Source organism: Pygoscelis adeliae, unplaced genomic scaffold (assembly GCF_000699105.1).
Source record: "Pygoscelis adeliae isolate BGI_AS28 unplaced genomic scaffold, ASM69910v1 Scaffold256, whole genome shotgun sequence".
Taxonomy (NCBI): domain Eukaryota; kingdom Metazoa; phylum Chordata; class Aves; order Sphenisciformes; family Spheniscidae; genus Pygoscelis; species Pygoscelis adeliae.
The window spans coordinates 1,486,555-1,502,763 of NW_008824996.1; the positions used below are offsets into that span (position 1 = coordinate 1,486,555).

General features: G+C 35.6%; 1 protein-coding gene across 1 annotated transcript in view; it reads left to right on the top strand.

Annotated features, from left to right (window-relative positions):
- The window catches only part of CAMSAP2 (calmodulin regulated spectrin-associated protein family, member 2), a 92,859-nt gene that overhangs the window by 38,940 nt on the left and 37,710 nt on the right, over nucleotides 1-16,209 (top strand). The window contains 2 exon segments of the mRNA XM_009326170.1: nucleotides 7,779-7,940; nucleotides 8,619-8,702. Coding sequence (XP_009324445.1) covers nucleotides 7,779-7,940; nucleotides 8,619-8,702 — 246 coding nt within the window.

A 16,209-nucleotide genomic window follows, 5' to 3' on the forward strand; every position in this document is an offset into this window, starting at 1 on the left:
AACTTCCTCTCGTACGTACTTATGGCACATCACCCAAACCTGAACTCTTCATCCCAAATTCTGTAGCAACCCAGCTTGTCTTGTCACTGCTCCTGTATCTCCATGAGGAAGTGGTAGTTCTCCAGCACTCCTAAGGCTCTGTTCCTTCAGGAGATGTTCCGAGATGAACAGGCTTGGATACTTCCTGGTGATAACTGCCTCTGGAGGTGTTTTAGCTGAGCTGCCAGAGAAGTTAAACCACTGCTTTTAATATCTTTACTATGCAAGTATGAGTGAGTCAGGAAGAAGGAACTACTTTTTATTTATATATGGATATAGTTGGTTTATAACCGAAGCCCTGTTTCTCTTTTTCCCACTCCTGTATTCTTCAAAGATTGGTGGAGATTGTTGTGACAGAAGAAATTAAGATGGTATTTTATATAATTACTGCTTGTTCTTGGTTTAAATGTCCAGAGCATAAGAGCAAGGAGACAGTGCAAATATGCAACAGAATATAATTTTTTGTAAGGGATTTTTGTTTCTGGTTTATCTGGACAGGATTTGACAGTGGGATTTAGGAAAATCCTTTATTATCTGCAAAAACAAAATGCTCTGGGAAGTTTGAGGTTGGTGCTATTTATTCGTCTAAGTGTGTATAACTATCTTGTTATCAGTTATCCTACATTAATTTCTCAGTTTAGTTCAACCTATCCAACCACAAATGTTTTATTTTTGAAACATGGAGTATTTGGCATAAAGACACTGAAGTGCCTTTGTGGTGTTTACCATTAGGCACTTGATCCTTCCAGTAAATAGGATACAGGCAACTTCTGGAATAATTGTTAAGTATATTTTAAAAAAAAAAAAAAAAAATCGAAGTAGGTCGTGTGAAACTATAAAATATGACAAAAACAATGCGATGAGCACCATTTGCTGGTTCTTGACTCCAGTGCATGTCATGCAGGTATTTTGTTTCACTGTGACCTGGAGTGGGGCAAGGTCTCACTTAGTTACGTGATTCAGAAAGAATCTGGGATCTCTGTTAAGTAGTTAGGATTGAGTTAATAGATGAAATTATGAAATTCCCTAACAAGCATAATGAGGAAACCTTAGGTAGAAGAATTTACAAGTGCTATCAAAATGCTTAACTCGGCAAGTATCTGTACTTAACAAATCATTTTGTTAGAAATTAATTACGTTTCCCATGTCAGATGTGTATAGTCAGTCAAATAATGATGGTTTATATATATTCATATAATTGATTACTAAATTTAAATAGTTAACCAAATACAGAAGGTTATAATAAATATTGAAATTAAAAAACATTCCCTCTACCTTGCAGAACCTGCTACGATGTGTTTAGCATGACTCAGTAATGCCCGTTCTTGCTGAACAAGCATCTTATCAGAGTCAAGCGCTTGTTCTTCATGAAAATGCAGTGAGGAGGTAATTTGACATGATCATTCCGTTGCAGGACAAGAATAACTAGACAACTGGGGTTATTTTAGAATTGTGGTAGCCATAAGTACTGTGTGAGGCCGGAGACGAATTGGGGCCAAAAATCACCAAACGGGGCAGAACTGACTACTTCAGACTGTTCCATTTTGTTGATCAACATCTTTTAAAACTGTTGTTTCCTTTGTAGTATCAGAATTGTCTTCATTTTACTATACGAATGGTGGTGAAATGAAGCAATAGCTTTGAAGTTCGTAATGGAGTTACCACCTATTGGCTTTGCTCATCAATCCCTTCCTCACCTACTGCAGTATCAAGCCTTGGCCTATGCTTTCCCTGAGCTGGAATTCTGCAATTTTCCACTCTTAGTCGAGACTTGGAATTTAGGTGGTATCTCATTATGCTAGCAGCTTCATTTGAGGCTCGGATTATCGAGGGGAGGGTCTTTGGGAAAGGGTGCCTGGGGGGCTAAAGCTGCTCAGCCTCCTCAAACTGCATTGTTCACAGAATCTGTGAGAAAGCCGGATTCAGAGCCATGGGTTAGCGTGGTACGGAAGGAGATCTCACAGTGCTCTTGGCACATGTTTTCACTGTGGTTGTTTAATCCCTTACTCGCCTGCTGTTCTGTCTTTCTTTTACTCTGCATATCAACAACTCTGTTTTTACCTGTCTTTTTTCCTTAAGTACGTGTCCTATAATGGTTATTCCATATGATCAATACCTTCTAGCAGTTATAAATTCAGTGACTCTTTTTGTGGGGATGATCTCTGTCTTAGTTATTGTATTATCTTTCTTGCTTGTTTCTTTCTAGTTATCTTTTCACTGTCTTGATAACAATCTGTGGTAATAATCACAGAAGGAAATGTAACATTAATTTAAGAACTAGTATATACTCGCAGAACATTAATGGGAATTTCAGTTTTAATTTAAGAAATGTTACTTATATTTAGCATTAACAGATCAATTATTTTTAGGAATACACCAAACATTCAACATACTTGTAATCTTAGTGCTTACTTGTATGTAATATCTTCAGAGTAAGTTTCATCAAGCCCACAGAATTTAATCTGTACTTTACTGTTAACTGAAGTAACTGGCTCAAGTTACTGGTTTTGACTGTATTGTGAGAAGTATCTGGATCCAAAATCTCTGTTTTCAGCAGGTAGAAACAGTTGGTTACATGCATAACTGTTGATAAAAAGGTGATATAAATATTTTCCCAACTAGTTGTAGAGAGCTGGTCTCTTCTGTTCTTTGCTCAAGTGCCTGATCCAGTGTAGGCAAAATCTTTAGGGAATTTAGCTAGAAATATATGTTTATTGTGCAAGTGAGAACTATAGTGTGAAGACTTTTTTTAAATATGACCAGCTTCAATAAGAACAGAAATACATATTCCTGTTTACAAAAAACATTTTGTCAAAGATAAAATCTCTTCTGCACAGCATAGTGAGATTAGGGGACTTTCTCTTTCAATAAAATACTCAAGGAAAGAGTCTATCTATCTATATTTATTTATTTATTTTAGCATGAGGATAACAATTATATCCTCTGTTTTGTTTCTGCCCCTTTCTTCAAGCACCATAGTGGGAAATGGTTTTGTCTGTGATTTTCCTAAAGGGGCAGGTCAAAAGAGAACTCCTGACTTGAATATCGTTTAATGGAATATGAGAAATATCCTTAGTAGTAGGTAATAATATAGGAGCTGTCTATAATATGCAGTATTTATTCATAAGCATCTGTTTGTACAGTATCATATACACCTTTTGCTTAGTATACTTTTTAATGAAGTTGTTTGCAGTTCTTCAAGGGAGGTGGAACAAGCTCCATAATCAAAGATTAAGCAGACAGAAAGCATTAGCAGTCACGCTCAGAATAATTTTTCTTCTACAGTTCAGTAAGCTTCTTACTGACCTATTCAGCAGTAGAAACTAAAGCTGTGGAACCTACATTACAGGGCAGAAACTAACTAGTAATTACATGAGATTGTAAAGATTAAAAACTCTTGTAAAGTTAAAACCCCTGCATTCTGCGCAGGGTGTAGCCGGGAAAGACAAAACCATATTTGTGTCTTAGAAAATGAAATACCTCTAAGAATCCAGCATTTTGTATTTTTTAATTTTTTTTAATATTTTGCAGTGTGCCATGTAAGACTTTAGTACTTTGCACCATTGTAGTGCAATGCAAAGAATAAAAAGATCTTTTTTTAATTGGCTTAAACCAAATCTCTGCATAAGTTTTGTGATAAAACAGTGTATTGTTTGATGTGTTGTTCACTGCTGCTATGTTGATCTTGATTTATTTTTTTTAAGATATTTCTCTAATGGTTTTGTGTTCTACTCTGTGTAATTTAACATGTTACTGATTATTTTTTTTTTTATTATTTCTCTAAAAAATGATTTTTTTCGAAATCATGTGTCCTTATTCAAATATACCTTGCTGCAGTTCTGGATGTGGGAGGTATGTGACAGCACGAAATGCTGCCTGGGATGTTTTTTATGCTGCGTGTCAGAATGCTGCCATCTTAGAATCATAGAATCATTAAGGTTGGAAGAGACCTCCAAGATCATCGAGTCCAACCGTCTTGGAGGGAATAGCAGCATTTAGAGTACCGTCTTGGTACCAGGCAGCAGCAGCTCCTGGTGGGGAGTTCCTTCAGGCACTGTACTACAGGCTTGGCCAGAGAAAGAAGACATTGCTGAGCAGCTGATCCTAGTTTCTGCCCAGCTCAGAATTCTCCCCTCAGATATGAAAGGTTGCTTCCTTGTGTCATAATTCAGTCATAATTGTGGATCCAACCAGTAAAAGTGACCTCTCCCTCTTGCTTTTTTAGCTGTACCTAAAATATGCCGTTCAGCGAGAGATGTACAAAAAATGGAACTTTGTTTACTATCAGTAGAACTTCTTAAAAATTGGTTTTTTAGAAAACTTCAGCAGTTACGCTGATAAACCCTGTATTTGGAACAGCAGGATACTATTTTTGTAGTGCGGTTTTTAATTTAGTCTTTCTTGTTGAGCATAGTGAATTAAAAGATGTAAAAGAATGCAGCTTGTCTGACTCTTTCCAGAATAAGTGGAAGAAAACCAGTAGAGCTGTATGTGGAATGACATAGTTTTCTCTTTCTTTCTGTACTGCCTTTAAAAAAACAAACAAAAAAACCAAAAAAACCCCAAAACCAACAAAAAAACCCCACAAACCTATTTTAGGTATAAATTATCTTATGTGCTTATTGGGTTGCTTGCAATTTTCTGGGGGAAAAATCCATAGATGTTAATAGTTCTAAGTATTTTTATTAGTAAAGAAATTATTTATAAAATAAAGTTTGATTTTTGCTAACTGGCAAAAATAGCAATTTTGTAGTTTGTTTCTCAGGATAATAGATGCAACTTGACTCAAATCCTTCTTTTTATTATTTACTATTTTAAAAAAAATCTCCTTTTGAGCGTCCTGCCTGGATTATAAAGAAAATAATTTGGAGTCACTTTTGAGACTCTGAAGATGCTTGTGATTTGATAGCTTATCTAAAATAGAGTGGTGACATGCATCCAGTCAGCATGGGTACAAGTTTATTACACTTGGTTTTGATAGTACAGAGTATTATTTAAGGTCATCCCTTTCATTGTTCCTGCTGTTTGCTTAAGTAGTTTGCAGTTCATTAATCATTTGCTAGAAACATTGAAAATGTGACTCAGCTAGCTAGTTGTAAATAATTTAATTTTCTTAATGTATTTATAACGTATTGAGCGTATTGGCAGTTCTAGCAACACTTCGGTGGCTTTCTCTCTCCATTGGCAATCCACTTCATAGGCACGATCAAGTTTTCCAGAGAAACTGATGACCCAGCATATGGGAGGTGAAGGCTACTAAATTCTCTCTGGGAAAGTTGCCAGAGATTGCTTTTCTTGCAGGCTGGTCTCAGAGCACAGGCACAGTAGCCAGTGAACTAGTTGTGGATCAACAGCTGGGGAAGAAGCCCCTGCCTCCAAACCTGCTTGGAGCTTCCTCGGTTGTCAGACCTCAACTGGAAGGCTGTGTCCACCCCGCAAGCAGGGGACGAAAACAGTCGTCTTGTGCAGCAGGCAGTCCGAGCGGTTCTGGATCAGCACCGATGACTCTTAGCGCACCTCTAGCAGTAGCACTCTGTACGAGGCTGCTCTTACATCTGGCTGGAAAACACGTTTTGTGCACTGCCTCCTCTTAAAAAGCAAATCCAGCATTTTCTTGCTATTTTAATATCTCCATTTCATTTTCTGGGGAGGTTCTGGAAATGGCACAAGGTTTTAAACCAGGTGCTGTTCAGACTGGGCAACAAAGATATAGCAAGGGAAGACCATTAGAGCGATGACCTCTGGATGTCAGAGACGATCCAAGCCTTCCCTTCCTCCTTCCTGTTTTGCACTTGCTAAATTACCGTTCTGCAATCTGAGCTGGAAACTCCTGCAGAACTGCATGGATTCCTATGGCTGACCCAGGCTCTGCAATCCCTCATCAGGTTTTGGGACTTTACTAGTGGTTAGTGATACTCTATCTGAACTCCTTCTCTGCACAGCATTGCTGGGCCAACAAAGGAGTGACTCTTCTGTATCTATGTACAGAACCTAGCTGGAGTGCAGGTTCCTCAGGAGGCTGGTCATGGGCAATACTCTGTCTTTTCCTTCTTAAATACTTGGGTGACAAGAATTCAGCTCCCCAACTCTTTCCTTCATTCGCACCTAAGAGCTTGTATCAGTAGTTGTCCACTAAAGGTCTGTAAATAAATTCATAAGGCAGATGAATATGGTGAAAAGAGTTTATTCTGAATAAATCAATCAATGGTGACAGGAGTGAAGAGGCGCTGGTTCCTAGCCTAGCCGCAATACTTGTGTTAGGAGCATGGATGGAGTGTGTGGCAGACAAGGGCTCTCAGGTCACATCCAGGGTCCAAGGAGAATAAGCTCGTCCCAGGAAGGTTGGCTGTCAGGAACAGTTTTGTGAATGTTTTTAATTAGTAGATTAAGTATAGTTTGCCTTTTTTTGTCAAACAAAGCAACTTAACTGCATTAAAAAAATAGGTATGTGCTGCTGCCTGCTTCTGAGGCCAGCGTCATCACTTTCATCAGTGATACAAACAGTAAGGGCAGCACAAAGTCTGGATCTGTTCATCTTTTTCCTGCTGGGAATTCTGGAATAAATGATGTGCGTGTACTACCTTAACTATCGTGATTAGATAGCGTATTGCTGTGTGACTCATGTTATTCATTGCTGTTGCCATGGCTGTTATAGCTACCTTGTGAGATGTTTATATGAATATTTTTTATAGAATTGAAGTGATGGTGTTAACAAGTGTTTGGGATCTTTGTTTGCATCGTGAGCTGTGTTTAAAGGCAACGTTTTAAAAAATACTGTCTTTGGAAATTGTTCTGGTTCACGGGAAATGTTGCTTAATACTTAGAAAGCTGTTGCTGCTGTTCTTATCATGAAGCAAATCTGTTTAGCTGTAGGCACTGCCTCTACAACCCGCCATCATTTTCTTATTCAGTCACAAAAATCTAATGTAAATCCTGGTTGCCATCCTCTTTTTGTTGTTGGTTTGGGGGGGTGTGTGTGTGTGTGTGTGTGTTTGTTTTTAATTATTACAAACTATGAAATAGCCATTGTCTTTCAATACATAACAACACCAGGAGAAATATACCTCCTCTTCTAACAGAAGGTGTATTTTATTTATCAGTATATGCTGATTTTAAACCTAGTTGTGCATATATAGCTGCATCTGCATGAGATAATCAGTTTACTAGAAGAAAAATAAATATTTTCTATCATCTTGGTTTTTTACTTAACATTAGTATAACTGTGTCTTCTTCCTGGCATATGACTTTAAAAATAGATAAACTTCCACTTATTAATGCAGCATTTTCATGATGATGAAGGTTGTTTACTAGGCAGTCTCGGCTTTTATTTCCAGTACAAATAACATTGATCAGGCAGGGGTTTTTGGTTTCACTAGGGTGAGAAATTTAGAAGATCTCTTTAGCTCTGTTAAAAGTGATGTAATGTCTGGATCATTAAAATTGCTTATTCTTTCAATTTCCAGTTCTTTATTTTTGGTGTTAATTTTGTTACAGAAGTTATTGTAATTTGCAATAAGCATTTTTTTAATTAATGTCCCTGTCATTTGTATTGCGTTCTCAAATCTGTTACGTGTGTTTGTCTTCATTTGTCTTTCATTCAAAAACTGACAACCAGACAGAAAACTTGTAGCATTGACAGTTTTGGTGTTTGCATGTATGTGGCTTTGTTCAGAAACAATATGTAAGCAAGTGATCTTTTGATTTGCAAACTAATTAGATATTGCTGCTTCTCTTTGTAGAGTGCTCACTTGGCCATGATCGATACTCTTATGATGGCATATACTGTAGAGATGGTCAGCGTTGAGAAAGTGATTGCATGCACTCGGCAGTATTCATCCTTCTTCCAAGCTACAGATCTACCTTATGACATTGAGGATGCTGTCATGTACTGGATAAACAAGGTATGAGTACTGGAAAAGCAAGCTGTGGTTTTCTTTGTAGTCTATATGATTCGATTAGAGATGAGTGGGTAGGATATGTATGTAGGTAGGTATGTCAAGACTGTGTCTGATACAGACTGTTCCTTCATCTGCTGTGTACGGATAATAAAAAGCGAAGTTTGCAGAAATAAGTTAAACGTTATGTGAACCCAATAAATGGGAAGTCTAAATAAAATCCTGTAATATACATTACATACAACATCTTAGCAGTCACTGTCATGTTGAGATGCCGTGACGGCTGCTCAAGGGTCTCTTTTTGGCTCTTTAAGAGTTGTCATCTTATTGTGTAATTTATCAGGATTTAAAACCAAGGTATTCTGTTAGTATTTGAACACATCTTGCTTGAAGTGATCTACCTTCAGTGTATAATCAAACCAAGTAACAAGGATACACTGTTAATGAAATGTGATGGAGCGTAAAAAGGGGCAGGTTAGTTTGTACAATGTAAAGCTAACAACTAGTGACCCCAGACTGCATCTGAAACTGGCATTTGCTGATTATGCTTCAGGGCTATAGTCTGAAATATTTGTTTAATCTTTTCAGTTAACAGTGGTAGTGATTTATAGACCTTTTGAAAACTTACAATTTCTATGACTTGTTTCTTAGAACAGACCATTGAATAAACTATTTTGTCTCTAGGTGAATGAACATTTGAAAGACATAATGGAACAGGAACAAAAACTAAAAGAGCATCACAGTGCAGAATCTGCAGGAGGTCAAAAGGTAGGTGTAAGAGTGAAAATATTTTAAACAAAAATAAGCATTTATCTGTAAACAAAAACTACTTGCATATAGTATGTATAGGTAAATATACATTTGCAGACTTTGAACTTGTAACTGCTTGTTAAAGAAGGCAAACTTTCAGTATTCAGTCATTTTGTTATTAGTTTTATCATTTCCATGAAAATATCCATTTAAATGTAACACTGAAAGAGTTGCACTTCTTATTCCCAGTTGTCCTTTTTGACAAAAAAATCTTTGATAGCAAGGAAACATCTGTTATGTTAGTCCTAAGGAATTTATTAAGATTAATTAATACTTTGAAATGAATTAAAACTATGGTTGGATTTGATATGAAAAAGACCACCACATTTTTATTGATGATTTTTAATCATCATTTTGTGAATTGCTTGCATCTCAAAAGAGAAATCTGTATGTGGCATCATGGGAAGCATTGCTCTGGATATGATCCAAAATACTGGTTGATTAGAGGTTTTATTATATACACAATAAAAACAGATTATGTTTGATTCCCTTTCCTAACAGGATTTTTTTCCTTTTGTTTGCGGAGCTCAGATAATTAAGTAGCATTATACCCATCAAAATACAGAAGGATAGCATACAGTTCCAGAGTATGTAAAATTGCTTGCTTCAGAATGAGATTATTTATCCTATTGTGATATAATTATTATTGGGGAATTGGTAATCAGTTTGAACACCCTTCGGTATTATCCCTGCGCTTGAATGCAGAACAGATTTCCTGGCTGCTGCAGGGCTGTAATCCTAGTTCCCTTCCTGGTCTGTTTTCACGTAAGCAACTCTGAAGGAGTTGCAAGTTACCTGGCTAGATTAGAAGTTCGGCTTCAAAAAGCACGACTGTCCTTGCACTTGTGGTTTCTCTTTAAGTATAAGGAATGGTGAAGGCTAGTTGGTATGTGACTCGGCAAAAGAAAATGGTATTTTTTACAATAGTAGTGTGACCTCGATGCATATAATCTGATATGGAAAATTTAATCTGTGTTAAATAGTGATAATAGCATAGAAATCTGGAGAATAAGATGTCCTTGACAAGTTCATTTCTCAAATTTAGATAAAACAAAGTAAGTGGGGGGTGGGGAGATAACCTATGATCCTCACACCTCTAGTGAATTTTCTTTTTCCTAAAAATAATAGTAGGAGGTTTTGTGTGGTTTTTGGGTCACTTTTAAAGATGAGAATAATTTTTAAAATCCAAAGTGCGTGAGAGTCTTAATATGGTAAACAAAGATACATCAGAGAGAACATTATTATCAGAGCAATGCCATAAAATTATCTGTATCTGTAAAAATTCAGTAATGTTTATTTTCACTTACAGTTTGCATTTTATATTAGGAATAGCAAGATAAAATTTTTAGTTTATAATTTATCTTTAATGTCAGCATTCTTGAATCAACTGTTGAAAGACTTGCATAGTCTGTAACTCTGATCCAGTGGAATAAAACATTTGCATAAAAATGGTATATGCATTTATGGTGTTTTTCATACGAATTGTGAAGCTATAACACAATCAGAGCTCTGTTCTGTTGGCCAATGTACAAATGCATTTGCAAAATAACCGAATCATGCTACAGTTGCCGTATCATGGAAAAGTTTGCAATTAAGGCCTTCTCTTCTATACACTGGATTTTCAATACTATTATCCCAGGTACATGTTATGTTATTTGCCTCAGTGTGGGATTCAGCTGCATAAATTACATTGTCAAGTAAGGTATTCCATGCTAGGGGGTTGTATTAGCATAGCTTTATTAGCTAAAATCTCAGCATGGGCAAAACCTTAGGCTCCAGTTGACCCCTAGATGTCTCTTCTAACAGTAAATTTATTGCGGGTTATGGTTTAAAAAAAAAAACAGGCTATTAGAAAGTTAGCCATCCTTCACATTTAAGTACATGAGAAAAATGAGGATAAAATTACTTCGATAATGAGTCAAAATATCATTTGTACATTAAAGTTTCAGTGAATACGGTGATAAAATGGGATCTGCTTCTAGAAGATAAGTCAAGAATATGAAATATTCAGTCAACTATATTTTGAAGTATTTAAGGAATTTGAATTACTGAACTTTTTGCATGCAGGAAGACGGCAACATATTTTCAAGTCGTTCAGATTATTTAACGCCAGGTTTTCTTTGAGAAACACTGGTCTATTCAACTGATGGCTAATTAACTACTCTAGAATCTCAGCCATTCTTTTTGTCATACGCTTCACAGTATTTCCCAGATTTTCACTTACTTTTGCTAAAGCTAATGGTGATTGCACACATGCAAGCATCTGAGATTTCAAAACACATTAAACACCATAACTAAAACCTGTATTTCTTAACTGCGGATCATACTGAATGCTAGCTTTCCAAAGAAAACTATAATGCAGATCCGTTGGATGGATCAATCGCATCAAATCAAGTTGGTCAGAGTTTCGAACAGAAGGTTCTGTTAAATTATGATGCGACTCCTGTCAAGCATCTCCTAGTATTTATTCCCAGATACCCAGGTGTTTTACCCTGATTATCTGTCTCCATATTGCATCAGTTCATGCATTCCTCTTTTTATAGCACAGAATCAGTGACACATCCTGTAACTTTATGGCATTGACCCTACCTCGTATATCTCAGCAGAGCTGTGAAATAACTCTAGCTAAATTCCTATATCAAGTTTGGGTATTGCTGAAATATGTATATAATTTTTAGCTGAATACTAATTAGTGTGTTTTTCTTCTTTTCTTTTCTTTTTTTTTTTCATTTCATGCTATGCCTGTGTTTAGTTAATAGTATCAGTAGATTTTCTTAAATTAAAAAAAGGCGGGGGGAGGTTTGAATTCTGCCTTTGTATTAATTAAAGCAATGTTATTACATGGTTTTCCATTTTTATGGAAAAATTAAGTTATACTTCTATATATTAAGTATAGCATTTTCTATGCTCATATTACAGTTGTAGGTTAATTCTCAGTATTTGAATTCAATTGTTTTATTTTCTTTCTTTGATGTTTTTAAACTCCTAACTGCTGCTTCTATTTGTATTTCAAAACTTAGCATGAAGGGGAACTGGAATGTTTCATTGTGCCTTCCTTGACCATCCTTTTTGGGTTGGGGCTGTGTTTTGTAATTTAGGTCCATTAGTTAGCAGTTCAAAAGGTGATGATTCCATTCTAAAATTTTAAGAAACTTTGCAATCTCCCTTCTGCTCTAACCAAACACCTTTGGATATTTAAGTTTCAGAGTTTCTAAGGTGTGGTCAGGTTTTGAACCTGAACTAAATTTAAATTAAGAATGCCTCTTCTGCTGATTTAGAGAGATGGCCAGACAAACATGGGAAGAATAGATCATTCGAGTCGTTAGGGAAAGTTTTTCTTTAGTTTTAATTTCTAGCCGAGAAGCAGCAAAGTTATGTACCTAAAAGGTGAAACAAAGTTACTGAGTAGACTCTTTAATTCTTTTATAATTTCCCACTGTGATAAACTCATAAATTTATATCAGTTCTGAAAAATAATTTCAGCACAATCCTCAAGCCTGCCAAATTAATGCTTTGCTACGTTTCTACAAATCTGTGGTGAACCTTTTTGCAATAAATAGTAAATCTCTACATTTCTAAAAATTGTAAGTGTCATATACACAGGTTAATAAGTGATACAACTGATACGATATACCTATTTTCTATTTCTGGATAGATAAAAACAGTATTAACAGATTATGAGGTTGCTTTTGTTTTCCTTCACTTTCTTCTGCTAGCTTCCTGTAGAAGATAAGAGAGGAAGGAGTATGTATGATTTTTAGTTCCAGGTAGTCCTCTGTGGATCTTGGTCAGCCGGTGATTTGTGGTAACCTCGTCTTTTTCTGGTAGAGTCTCTGCATCTTCTTTCAGAATTAGGATTTCAAGTTTTGTGGTGCATAGCTTTGGTTTTCAGGCTTCCATTGAATAATATGTAGCGAATGTACGGTTGCACTGGTTAAACTACTGATTTTCAATGTAGTCAAAGCTTTCTCAAAAACCTGTTATTTTTCCATCTGCTTTTGTGATCTAAACTGAATCAGTCTTAACAGATTTAAGCCAAATCAGTGCAAATCCTATGAGAGAAACAAATGTAAGAGTATTCATCCGAAGACCTGAATTCTTTAAACGTTTTTTTAAATTAGTTTAAACAGTGCAACTTTTTGCGTGAAGGTAAAATACTAATGCCATAGTTCCACTTTCAATTTAATGTGTCATAAATTCACACCGCTAGCAAAAGCTAACCTGTAAAGAAGAAAAGTTTGCAGCAGGATCAGCTTCTTGATCCAATTAATGCAATTAATGCACAGCTGCATGAACACAAATGATGGTGCAAGGAAGACAGCAGAAACAAGCATTTAATGAAGGGCATGACTACCATTTTTTGGCACCATAGGATGAATTTATACCAAGTTAAATTTATCATGGTCATGTTTACAACTTCTTGTTAGGGGGTGTTAAACAACCTTCGTGTAAAACTGTAAGCCCTCAACCCGAGGGACTGTTTTGTTCTTTTGTTTTTTGTTTTGTGGTTGGTTTTTGTTTGTTGTTTTGGGGTTTTTTTTAAACATTGGGAGAAGTCAGTCAGCATTCTCTGCTCAGTTTGTTTTACAGTGACCGATTTTTAATAAGTTGCAGGGGAAAAAAGTTTATTCCTGTTGATATAAGGTACCAATTCAGCAGCCACTGAACTCCCATTATGTTGTCCAAGAGATTTCAGCTTTTCTTTATCTCTTTTTTTTTTTAAGTGCCTTTACAAAATGTATATTTATAAATCTTATAGTATGTTTGAATTTAAACTTTATTATCTTCAGTCTTTCAGCCTCTTGAAGCATATTCATAGTTGTCTCAACCATAGTTTCAGCCAAGTGGACAAATAAAAATTTCTATTGGATTGCTAATTTTGAGTTTAGTTTGTACTGTTACAGAGAGCTAGTCTTTGGAATTGAAACAAATGTGTGCTTTTTTCCAAAGAGTAGTTTTTCAGCCTATCAGTAAATAGATGGACCTTTTGAGTCCAAGTCTGAAATACACTTCACCTTGATAAATCAAAGAAGAATGTTCCTATCAGTGTTAAGTAGAATGACAGGCAGCCCAGGTCTGATCTCAGCCAATTTACCTAAAACTTGCTTTAGGATATGGCTTAGAATTCCTGATTGCAGTTGAAAATTAAGATAATTTGTTTTCAAATTCACATACTTTTTCATACATTGACTATACTTCAGTGAGGAGAAGAGAAACTGAACCCTGTGGAAGGTGCTTTAGTTGGGTATGACTGAAATGTCTAGAACCACACATGAACATGCATCTCATAGTTCATGTCTTCTGAGTGGCTTTGGGATTCTCCACTGTAACAGTCCAGTTAAATGGAGGAGAAGAATGTTGAGAATAGGCGTGTTACTAACGCGCGCCCTTTCATGTACAATAGCTTTTCTACATAAAAGCTTTGTTTCATTACTACAGTTATTTTAAGGGTTTTATAGAAGTGCAGTATTTTAACAACTACGTAAAAGAATAAGCTTCCATAGCAGTTTTTTCTGTAGTAGTTTTGAAACTACCTTTTCACCATTTCCAGAAAATACTTCTCTTCATTAAAAAATAAAAAACATATTCTTTCCTGCACTTCGGTAATTGGTTTGATTTTTTTTTTTTTTTAATTTCTACAATGAAATCAATAGAGTGGTGAAATTTTCTGTGTGTATTTATAATACTGCCACACAATGTTGTTTTCTTAATAGTAGAAGTATTATGCCAGACTAGTGTATAGAGTTATAGAAAAATTCACTGACTTCAGTGTGCTTAGGACTAAGCTTTTAGGTCAAATTTTATATTTGTAAAAGTTTATAATTTGGGGTTGTATTTTTTGATCATGTATGAGTTCAGAATTTTATGTATCGGTGCTGATCATTTCTCTGCCAGTAGCCAAAACTCCATCTACGTTTCAGGTCATTGCATATCATGCAGCTGATGCTAATGTGATTTGTCATTGCAAAAATATAACTGCCTGCACCTCTTGTTGTTCTGAAAACTGTCATATGATTGTTTAAAAATATTGTTAAATGTTATAAACATAACTGTTTGGCTTGAAGTAACTAATGCAAACTTCACTGCAATTGGTTGGACTGTACTACAGTGTGTTTATACCTTTTCCCATTGCTTTAGCTTCCCTGCTTCCCCATATGTGCTGCTGGAGTTCATTTTGATACTTGTGATATCATGACTTCAAGTCTCAAATGAATTCTTCAGTCGGATTGCATATGTAGGGTACAATTAGATGTGTGAAAGCATTAAATAAAACTGCATTGATCTGACAATCTTGTCTGTTCATGTGGGAAAATTATAATGTTGATCTACAAAGACTGCAGACATATTTCTCCAGTGTTATTTCTGCTAATTAGCTCAATACGCAGAGGTTACAGTGCACTAATGCTTACCATTAAATTACAATTCACTGTTACACAAAACTGAGAATGTTAAAGAAAATTGCTTTGTAAAAGTAATTTATGAAATCTGATAAATTCTTCCTCTTTGCTTTTTGCTTTTATTCTTTTTTCCTACTGCTTCCTCTGAAGTCTCCTACCAAATGGTTTTGGAAACTGGTTCCTGTAAGTTTGCCCAACTGCTTCACTTTGATCAAATAGCTTATTTTGGGAATGGCTTTGTCCATGTCATGCTAGTCTAATCATTCATTTCATTTCTCTCTATAAGATAATTTTATAAGATATTGCTCTGCAAAGGTGTGCATAATACAGAAGCTTATTTTTCAAGGTAATCTGCACAAAATAAATATAAGATATGATGCTGGATAAGGAATTACTTTTCAAGCAGTCAAGTTCTCTATGGGTTTGTATAAGGCAGTGCTCCCTGTTATTAACTAATGTCAAATGAGCAGGTTTTTTGCAAACTACTTTTTCATAAGCTTTCAGTAAACACATGCTATTTGATACTGACTCTCTTTTAAAAAGAGACTTCCAGAAATAGTTTTTGATTGTTGATGCTACATGGAATCTGAAATGTTCTGATTTATTTTAACAATATGCAATCATTACACCATTTGCCTAGAATTCCCTAATTTTTCAGCTGATTTAAGACTGCTGTTAATCTCTCCCCACACAATGTAGCCTAAAGCAGTCTACTTTTAGTGAGACTATAATTTCACTAAAAGCAATAAAAAGTAACTGTTCAGGTCTGCAATAATATTAAAGTTTGTTCTCTCTGTGCTGTGTCACCTTGGGATTATCATTACTTTCCTCTGTCATATAGTAATTCACCCCTGAAATGCATTCAGATGGTTTATTCTGCAACGGGTTTGGCTGTTCAGGTATATGCAGAATTGCATACTTCTGGTCTGAATTCCAAAGAACTAATTGTGATCTATCTTTGATCTAAGGATTACCAAATAACTGATCTAGCAGTCCCTCACGTATTTGTTGTCATAACTAGTAAAAGATTGTTCATACATTGCAAAGAGAATTAAAAATAACAAGGC